Source organism: Polistes canadensis, unplaced genomic scaffold, assembly GCF_001313835.1.
Source record: "Polistes canadensis isolate GaletaPanama2010 unplaced genomic scaffold, ASM131383v1 scaffold_379, whole genome shotgun sequence".
Classification (NCBI taxonomy): domain Eukaryota; kingdom Metazoa; phylum Arthropoda; class Insecta; order Hymenoptera; family Vespidae; genus Polistes; species Polistes canadensis.
Genome location: NW_014569926.1, coordinates 48,410 through 58,725, shown reverse-complemented (window position 1 = coordinate 58,725; position 10,316 = coordinate 48,410). Strand labels below are relative to the sequence as shown.

Sequence of the window (10,316 nt, the reverse complement as noted above, 5' to 3'; positions counted from 1 at the left end):
TTTTTTTTTTTCAACACACGGAACACTCGTATCGTTCGTACATTTAAATGCACAAACAATTACGTATGTGTAAAATGTAATTTATGACGTATACGTATAGTTTAACCATTAAATAGAATGTGATTAAGAGTTGTTAGATTAATGTATCATTAAAAATCGATTTAATGATCAATTTGCCGGTAGCGTTTTGACTTCAATTAATAATTGAATAATAAAATATAATCGGTTATCGTTTAATTTGTGAAAATTTCAACACACGGTTGGATACATATGTTATACCTATGTATTTATGAAGGATTTATTTTAAGCATTTCAACTATTACTAGAGTTTCGTAGAACTTGATAGTACGTAACTCATCAGCGTAAATAGTACATACAATTCTTTAAACTGCATATCTTTAGAAGATTGCACGCATTGGAATCACTGAAACATGGTGATTCGAAGTATGCGATCTCTTTGTCATCTCATTATTAATCTTTCCCGATTAACATTTAATTAACTAACAACGCCAATTATCCATGTGGACATATATTTATTTAACATAGATAAAAAATTATTTACACAACGCGTTGTCATATAAAATATATGCAAATGAAACTGAATCTAATCGAAACGTAAGTTTACAAAATATATAATTAAAAAAACAATTTTTACTTTAATTATTATTATTATTTATTTATACTCCGTCCCTTTCGGATTTGGAGGGCTACTTTTTTTTTAATTATATTATTTATATTATTTTAATTAATTCAATATAAACTTATCAAAATTCAATATATCAATATTATAATTTGTAATATTATTAACGTAACTGTGTTATACGTGTCAAGATTTAGATCGCGAAGTCAGATATTGTGTAGAATATTAATGATAATTTATAATATGTACACAACAAATTGTACTTGCAAATCGTTCATAAAAGATAGAGAGAGAAAGAGAGAGAGATTTAATAAGAGATAATCTTAGAGTTTGACTATAACTGTGTAAATTAAAGCAGACCAGCATTTACAATGAAGATCCTACCGAGTTCACACTATTCATCAATGGTATACGCGTTAAACGCTTATTTCTTTACTGAACTCACACACAATGATCATCTCTCCCTTTTGAGACGTCGTTAGGATGGATGACGAGAACCTGCTCGACCCTTTCAGAAAAGAACAAGAAAAAAAAGGAAAAAGAAAGAAAGAAAGTATAAAAGGAAAGAGAAATAAGAGAGTCAATTCATTGGAATCCGAGAAACACATTAGTTGGCTCGTAAAATTTGAACGTTTCATTGACAATTCTTATTAGAATTTTATTGCTAATTTGTATGATCTAATTTATGTTTACCGACTACCGTATTATGCACTCTATTACATTTAAACCTCTCTCTCTCTCTCTCTCTCTCTGTTTCTTCCTTTTTTACTCTACGATTATTTATTGTACTTGTTTCTCCTGTTAAACTGGTATATGATAAAGATATAAGAAGAAGAAGAAGAAGAAGAAGAATAAAAAGAAGAAGTAGGCGATGAAAGATGACGTATAATGTTATTTCTATCGCGTTATCGATAGCATTACATTATGGGTACGGCTTTTTCCTATTATGGGAAGACAGATAGATATACATCATAATTTTTCTTTTTTATTTTTCTTTTTACAAAATTATTAATTTTTTTTCTAATGAAACAAATTGTCTTATATATTTTAAAAGGATAAAGTTTAAAAATTCTTTTTCTATTATTTTTTTCTATTATTATTTATATATTATGTTTTGTTTGTTTGTAAGAGACAATTGTTTCATACATTCGATGACAATTTTACAATTTGTGTTTTCTTATCTTCTCGTTTGATGATAGTTGCGGTCATAAAAATTAAACATTCCTTTTTATTTTTTTTTTTATTTTTATACATAATAATATCGTAGCGAATATAAATTTGTCACGTTCGTTAGATGTAATAAATTATATCATTCTGAAAATGATATTAAATGTAAAACGAGAATTAAAAGCGCGTAGAAAATTCTACTAACCAACGAGGAAATGTCAACAACAACGAATAAATATCCAATAACAATTAATCATTTCGTAATGTGTTTTTTGTTTTTTAATTTCATCTTAGTTAAAACGAAAAGTGAGGTGTATTACGCAGTTAAAAGAATTTATATATTTAACAACTTCGTCATATGCTGATTATGCAAATAACATAACTACTTATATATCTCCAGTTATTTTTATTTATTTTAAAAATTTTCTTTTTTTTTTTTCCCTCGCAGTTATAACTTAAAATTACATAGTCGATTCTCGTACGACTACGTAGTACGAATATTACCAACCCCATAAATATATGCGTGTCTCATGCAAAACCATTCGATCGGGGACCATAATTTCGCAACGTTTATTTCTCATTTTGTATCTTTTTCTTTGACCATAATTACCATACCAGGTAATAACCGAGGATGCTGATGTATGCAGATCGTTACAAACTGACATAATGATTAAACCAATGCAAATTTCTTACCTGGAAATATATCAGGTGAAACTTGTTGCAAGTGTAACCAAGAAAAAAAAAAAAGCTGAGAAAAGAAAAATTAGAAAGCAAAGTATAATAATTATAATATATGAAATCCAAAAATTTTCTAAAACAAAGTCCACATTTGTTAACGATAGTTTTCCTAACATTTTTTATATCTTTATGGAATTTTTTTGTTATAGTTGGCCTAGCGGTTTTAATGTTCTTCTTCTTTGGTAAGCCATACAAACGTGGGTTTTTCTGCAACGATGAATCATTGATGCATCCATATCATTCGTCTACGGTTACGAGTGCCATGCTTTACGTCACTGGTCTCCTTCTTCCTATATGTACGGTGAGTCACCTGTATTAATCGCTATTTCTCAAATATATTAAGATAGTACCCAAATCACTGATTTATCTGATACCATTATCATTATAATTATTTATTTCTTTGATTTTTCTCGAAAATGTTAAGATAGTTGCCAAATCAGTGATTTATACCACAATATAATATATATACAATATATATATATATATATGGTGTCCCATATAACTCTAGTCATGATTTTTCAAGTACTTGCGATATGACCTGACAAAAAAATACTTTAAACAAAAGTTGATCTGTTTTTAATTGACTATACATTGACATAATATCTGTAAAGGTTCATAAAATGTCCTGTAAATTGTGCATCTTTACAATTTCTTTGAAAAGTTCGGATAAATATTTTTTATACTTATAGCTAACGGATTTTAATGAAAAAAACAAAAAAAAGTATACACGCCAACACACGTGTTTAACCCTTCTTTGCATGATTTTTTCTTTGTTTTTAAAATAAATCAGGGTGATGTAATTAATGCTCTAGATTAAAGGAAAAATATTTTTAAAAAATCCTAGTGCTATTTTTTGACAAGTGCGTTTTGTTGTACGCAATAGTCGCTTAAAAAGTTGCCAGCAACAACAAATATACAGTACAAGGGTTTTAAGTACCTTTTTTTGTTGACTAAATATTATGATTGAAATTTCCATCATCATGCAAAGAAGGGTTAAAGAATAAAAATAGATAAATTATATATTTCCAGTTAAATTATTATTATTATTATTTCTACGGTAATAAAATATTTTACCATTTTTTCATGAAATAAAATTCTTCAAATAGTTGAAATGGATATAAAAGATGGTATGTCTAGATTTGTAAGAATGTGAAAAGAAAAAGAAAAAAAAAAAAGAAAGGTTTATTTTTGTCTGTCGTTCTGAACTTTACCGTCTTCTTCATAGGGAAACCTTTAATCTCTTGTGACGTGTAAAGAAATAGAGGCTCAGGTTATTCTACTCTCTAGGGGTGCGGTAGAAGGGGGGAGGGAAGGGGAGAGAGAGGAGGGGTGGAGTGAGAAAAGATGAAAGAGGTCGACGTCTTTGGATAGGCAGGTAAAATTTCTCCTAGCTGCAGTTATATTTCATTCAAACAATTCTTGGTGCACGATCACTACTACACCATTGGCTCGTATCACCTGGTCTAACCATTTACTTCAAGTTTGACCGGTTAACCCACATTAGGTATACGGATGTAGCCTTTTACATCGGTGGAGATTCACAAAAGGGTAGAGAAAGAAAGAAAGAAAAAAATAAATAAATAAAGAAAAAAGAGACAAAAGTATTAGCTACTTACATCCGATCTTCTTCCATCATCCATTTTACGATGGTCTTTAAAAAAGATTTCATTTTGGAACCGTTTAAATGCGATGCAATTACTGTTAACTCACTTATTGATCGTTCACTTAAAGTAACACCCTTCTTTTTTTTATTCACCCGCAGATGATTGCAGGTGAGTACTTATATAGAAGAAAATATTCTACCGAATCATCGAAGGTACTTTTTGGATACACCATTCCACCTTGGCTTTGGATGGCTTACATTAAGGTAGATTCATTCATTTTTATTTAAACGTTTTTCTTTTTTCTTTTGTAAACAATATTTTTATCTTCGTATCTCAATCAATAGACAAGCTTAATAGACAATGTTTAATATGTTTACAATGTACACTTTTCAATGCTTCAATTTCCAATTTAGTTTGTATCTTAATCTGATCTATCTCTATTTATTCTTCTCTATCACCGTTTGTAGATTTATAATTGACTGATTGGCTCGTTACGTTGAAGAATATTCAATTATTAATTTAGAAATCTTTTAAATATCCAATTCTTTGATACTATTTAATATGACTCATACGAATATATATAATAATTATAATATATNTCTTTTTCAATATTTAAATTATTAAACACAAGAGCATATGAACATTCGTGCGTAAAGTTTTTAATTTGAGTTATTATAATATATATAATATATATAATATATATAATAAAAGGAAAAAAAAAAATCTTTATTATATTAACATAATAATTAAGATTTATTCTTTAATATGTGTGACGTATATATTTTTCAGGTCGGGACTTTCGGATTTGGTGCAGTTACGACAGTTTTGGTAACGGACATTGCTAAATACACGATTGGTCGTTTGAGACCACATTTTCTAACGCTCTGCGTACCAGACGTTAATTGTTCTTTACCTGAAAATCAATACAGATATATCGAAAATTTTTCTTGCACCGCACAAGGAATTTCATCGAAATTACTTAAAGAGATGAGGTAAAAAAAAACAAAATAACAGGAAGTTTTTTAATCGAGTATAAAAGTAAATCAAATATATTGAATGACAATAATCTCGTAGATAATAATTTTGGTTTCTTTTGATAAAAAAATTAATTTTAGAATTAATCGAACACACAATCACAGTTAGATCACATGCATTGCATTAAATACACGTAACGTTCTATACATTTTCTACGAATAATATTTTTCAGATTATCCTTTCCATCAGGACACTCTTCTTTTTCAGCTTACACGATGATCTACCTTGCCGTAAGTTATTTGAAACTTAAGATCGGTTATCTTTCCTAATAAACATATTTTGTAAAAAGATTAATACGATCTTTTACCATTTTCCTTGTATCTTTTTTTCTTGCAGATTTATTTACAACTTAGAATTACATGGAAAGGTAGCAAATTACTGAAACATTTACTCCAACTGATATGCCTTTCAATGGCGTGGTTTACAGCAATGTCCAGAGTTTCCAATTATAAGCATCATTGGAGTGATGTTTTAGCCGGCTCGTCTATCGGCACTATTGTTGCTCTCGTTGTGGTAGGTCTTTATTTTTAAATTCTTTCCAATGTTAACCAAAACTCTAATTTATTTCATTGATTTTTATTTTATTCTTCTTTTTTTTTAATGTATTTACAATGAAACCAAATGTCTTCATTGTTAATTAACCCTTCTTTGCATGATGATGGAAATTTCAATCATAATATTTAGTCAACAAAAAAAGGTACTCAAAACCCTTGTACTGTATATTTGTTGTTGCTGGCAACTTTTTAAGCGCGACTATTGCGTACAACAAAACGCACTTGTCAAAAAATAGCACTAGGATTTTTTTTAAATATTTTTCCTTTAATCTAGAGCATTAATTACATCACCCTGATTTATTTTAAAAACAAAGAAAAAATCATGCAAAGAAGGGTTAAAATCAAAGATTCAATACCAAATACGTAGATTTAAAAGTATCGTTTGTATCACAACAGAACCATAATAAAATTGTATATTTTTTTAGATATTCTGCATATCGGATCTTTTCGAGGAAAAACAAAGTAGCTGTCGAATGGAAAAACAACAACCAACGGGGGACTACGAAGCAACGGAAGCTGGTACGCAGGTGAATAATGGCAATGCTAATCACAATCGTTGACCTAACGAGATCGTTTGTCGCTGATCGCAACAAGGCCATGACTGTCTTCTAGTTGTCTCCGGGAAGCTAGTGTGCTCTCGGGAAAATGAAACGTCGAATTTGCTAGTATCGGCCTTGATGATGCAACCATCATCCTTTGGGACCTTTTAGTTCAACTGCCTTACAACCGGGATTACACATTTGACGCAGTTATTATCTCATCTGGAAGGCCTTTTCTCTAACTCAGACTTTCTCTCTCCATCTCTCTTCTTCTTCTTCTTCTTCTTCTTCTTGTCTGTCTTTCTTCTTCCTCGCTGAATGCAACACATGCCAATCGGATAAGATAAAAAGCTGCTAAAGGTCTCCTCTTGCGAAGATTCATCCATCATTCAATCCATCCTCAGTTTTCTCTCCGTACAATTACTCCAGTTTAACTTCGCATCATAAACAATAAGATCGGTAGGAGAGAATTTTATTTGAAATTACAATTATTCTTTGATGAAAAAACTTTTGTTATCTTGTATTGTTTACGCTTTAGATCATCAAAGGTTTTTTTTTGTTGAACGATCTCGTGTATAATCTGTGCAACGTTCGTATCGTCTTTGTTTCTGTTCGTAAATTAGCGTTCGTTACGATCGTTTGAATAAATTTGTTCCTTTATATATATATATATATAATACATATATATATATACACACATTTATATATATTGTAAACGTCGATAAAACGTAGAAATATTTTCTATGTAACATGTTGCACGTTAATTATTGAATCTTGTATCAATTTAAATATTCGTACTCGTTTAGTTATAATCTTTCGTACACAATTGTGATGTTCTATATTGTTTTCATTTTGTTTCTTTCTTTTTGTTGTTTTTTTTTTTTATTATTTATGTTATTCACGTAAAAGCTTTCTAGCTTCTTCGGCAAAAAAATAAAACAAGCAAGCATTCGAATTGATAACATATTAAAGATAAAATGTCTTCGTTTTATGATTAAAAGGTTGTTAGCAACTTAGGAGAAGAAGCTGATGACATATTACTGGACAGAGATTGTAACTACGTGCGTACCTATTAATAAGAAGTTGACAGAGCTGAATGAATATTAATTTCAGCCAATATGCATATAAAATATATGTATACATTTACTTCTTGTTAATTTTTATTTATTTAAAAACGAGCACAGTATTTTTCGACGAATCTAACTGTGACTTTATAATTTGGAAAACAACTAGTGTATTTTCTCCTATTAGTTTAAATATTTTTTTAGAAAAAAAAGGGACAATACGATGACCTTAGAGAAAATTTGTTCAATCGCGTCAATTAAGATAAATAATATATATATATATTTTTTTTCTTTTTTCAATAATATTTAAATCGTTGGTATTATTAGTATTTTATTAGAATTATGTGATCTACGTATTACAGTACATAGATGTGTATTAAATACACATACGATTCATGCTACTTAAAATAACGAAAAGAAAAAATATATATACACATTAAAATGGTGCTTTAGATCCGTTATAAATAAATATATATATATATATATAAATTTATACAGCTATGTGCTGTATTCTTATATCTGAAAGTATTTCGTAATTAGATTAGAATCCTATGTATATGTAAGAAAAATTCTCTATATTTGCATACATTGTAAAAGATGTTTTATTTATTTCATAAATATTTTTATGTAGAAAATAGAATTTGGATTTACATATGCATATTTGATATTTATAATATAAATTATTAAGTTTATAAATTATGAAAAAAAAAAAGAAAAGAAATTACTTTATATTTCTTCTACTACTACTACTACAACTATTATTACTAGAAGTAGAAGATGATGTTATTTCGGATGACTGTTTAATTAACATCCGTAATATCCTAGGCTCTAATTTTTGTTAATTTATGTTTATTTATATTAGACAAATTGTAAACTCTGTATTGTTATTTCCATGATTTATAAATAGTAAGATTACTTATATTTTACATCACGTTATATGTGAATTTTCTATCAAATGTTTACAATCAATAATAATTTACAATTGGAAGTGTCGATAAATAATAATAATTGTAAGAAAAAAGAATTAAAAGAATTACGATGCCGTCGTAATTTCTTTGAAAACAGAATTTATGTACTACTTCTGAATATTATATTACAATGCTAATACATTAAACTAGGGCTTCTCAAGGTGTAGACCCTTTATGCAGTCGCGTAACTAATTTTGAAGCTCGTAGATATTTTAGCAAAAGTAAAAAATTCCTGAACGTATATCTACCGAAAATTCATTCAAAACCGGTTTGCCAACGCTACAAGTATAATATATCTATGAATTTATGATAAAGAAAAAGAGAAGATAGCATGCAGTGGAGTCGCCGAGTAGAACATTTTGAGAAGTCCTGCACTATACAGTTATATTCGAAATGGAAATTAACAATGTAATATTAGAGATAGCACTGAATTCAACCGGAAGTAACTGTGCACGAGACCAATGTAATATATTTCACTGATATATTTATTCTTAAACTTATCGTAACGTTAGGAAAACTAACGTTAACATATTTCGAAACAGTTTGTAACGCGAATTCATAAAGAGAGAGTAACATTATCTACATTATTGAATGATGTAGGAAATTAAAAAAAAAAACAAAAAAAAAAAAATATAAGAAGAAGAAAAAGAGGTAATAGCAAATACAAATGAAGTTTTATCTACATAACGACAATCTTTAATTCCATGATATGCTGCCTTGATGTCCACCATAGATCTCATATAAGTATCTAATAAAATTCCAAACAATTGAACAATTTTTGTTTATTCCTATTATTTTTCTCCCATCAAAGTTTACTATAACAACATATTATTTTTAAACAAATAGAGAAACACTGTAACAAATGAAGTAAAGAAAAATATCAATGCTATTAATAGTTCTTTTGCAAAAAAATTTATTTATTTACTGCTCTAAAGAAAACATATAAGTAATATAATAAACGTAAATGCTTATATGTTATATTTTATTCGTAGCTCGTCAACTTAACGATAATTTATTTTTCAAAATTAAAATTAACTAAAAAATGGGATAAAGTTTCGTTAAGTAACCGTTAAATAATCATGGAATATATAAGAATAAACCTAAATATTTGATCTTTCACCGACATATTTGGTATGTGTGAATCTTGACATTCTCCAATTTCAATCTTTCACGGTGTAACATATATATATATGTAGCATTTGGACTGGTAATTTTAGTAATAAACAAAAGGAAAGTAAAAAATAAGTAAAAACACGCGAAGAAAGCTAAGTAAATACACGAACCTTTGCAATTGGAATGGTATTTGAGTATTTTCTGGTTGAGTAAATGAAACGCTTGTTGTTGAGATATCACCGCTGTGCTGTTGAAATGCAGGTTCAATTTTTGTTGGTCTTGGAGAAAAATATTTCAAGGATTTCTCTTAATTAATTTCAGATTCTTACCTCGCCATATTTTCAATCTAATTTAAAGAAAACCTATGCCATACTCCCCTTTAAAGATCTTAATTAAAAAAAAAGTAACGAATGAGCACATATATACAAAAATATAATGTTATTGAATATAAATCATTGATGAAAGCATGTTGGCCGCCTTTTTTTTTTTTAGAATTATATTATTTAATCCAACGACAGAGTATAATATTTGCATTTATTACACAAATTGAAAAAACCACATTTTTGAACGAATTAATAAGTTAATTATTATCATTGAAATAAAATGCGCTAAAGAATAACAAATGCGCTTGTTTAATTAGAAACTTTCGCGGAATAAGAGGAACGTAATTAGAAAAGTTATCCCTTAAACAGTAAAAAATACAATTCTTTTTAGAAGAAATACAATGTTCAATTTATTCTATGATTTCTAGTAGCAGTAATTTTCTCTGACAATATCCAATAAAGGAGTCCAATAATAATAATAATAATAATAATAATGATAATAATGATAATAATAATAATAATAATAATAATAATAATAATAATAATGATAATAATAACATAACTGTATATT

General features: G+C 28.1%; 1 protein-coding gene across 3 annotated transcripts in view; it reads left to right on the top strand.

Annotated features, from left to right (window-relative positions):
- The window catches only part of LOC106792119 (putative phosphatidate phosphatase), a 14,114-nt gene extending 6,903 nt beyond the window's left edge, over positions 1–7,211 (top strand). For 2 of the 3 annotated variants that reach the window (XM_014758283.1, XM_014758282.1), the window contains 6 exons: positions 2,695–2,846; positions 4,308–4,412; positions 4,939–5,141; positions 5,357–5,414; positions 5,521–5,697; positions 6,164–7,211. In XM_014758283.1, coding sequence (XP_014613769.1) covers positions 2,695–2,846; positions 4,308–4,412; positions 4,939–5,141; positions 5,357–5,414; positions 5,521–5,697; positions 6,164–6,298 — 830 coding nt within the window. In that variant the 3' untranslated portion in view covers positions 6,299–7,211. The remainder of the gene's footprint in view (positions 1–2,694; positions 2,847–4,307; positions 4,413–4,938; positions 5,142–5,356; positions 5,415–5,520; positions 5,698–6,163) is intronic. The other variant, XM_014758284.1, reaches the window with a different exon arrangement.
- The last annotated feature ends 3,105 nt before the right edge of the window (positions 7,212–10,316 follow it).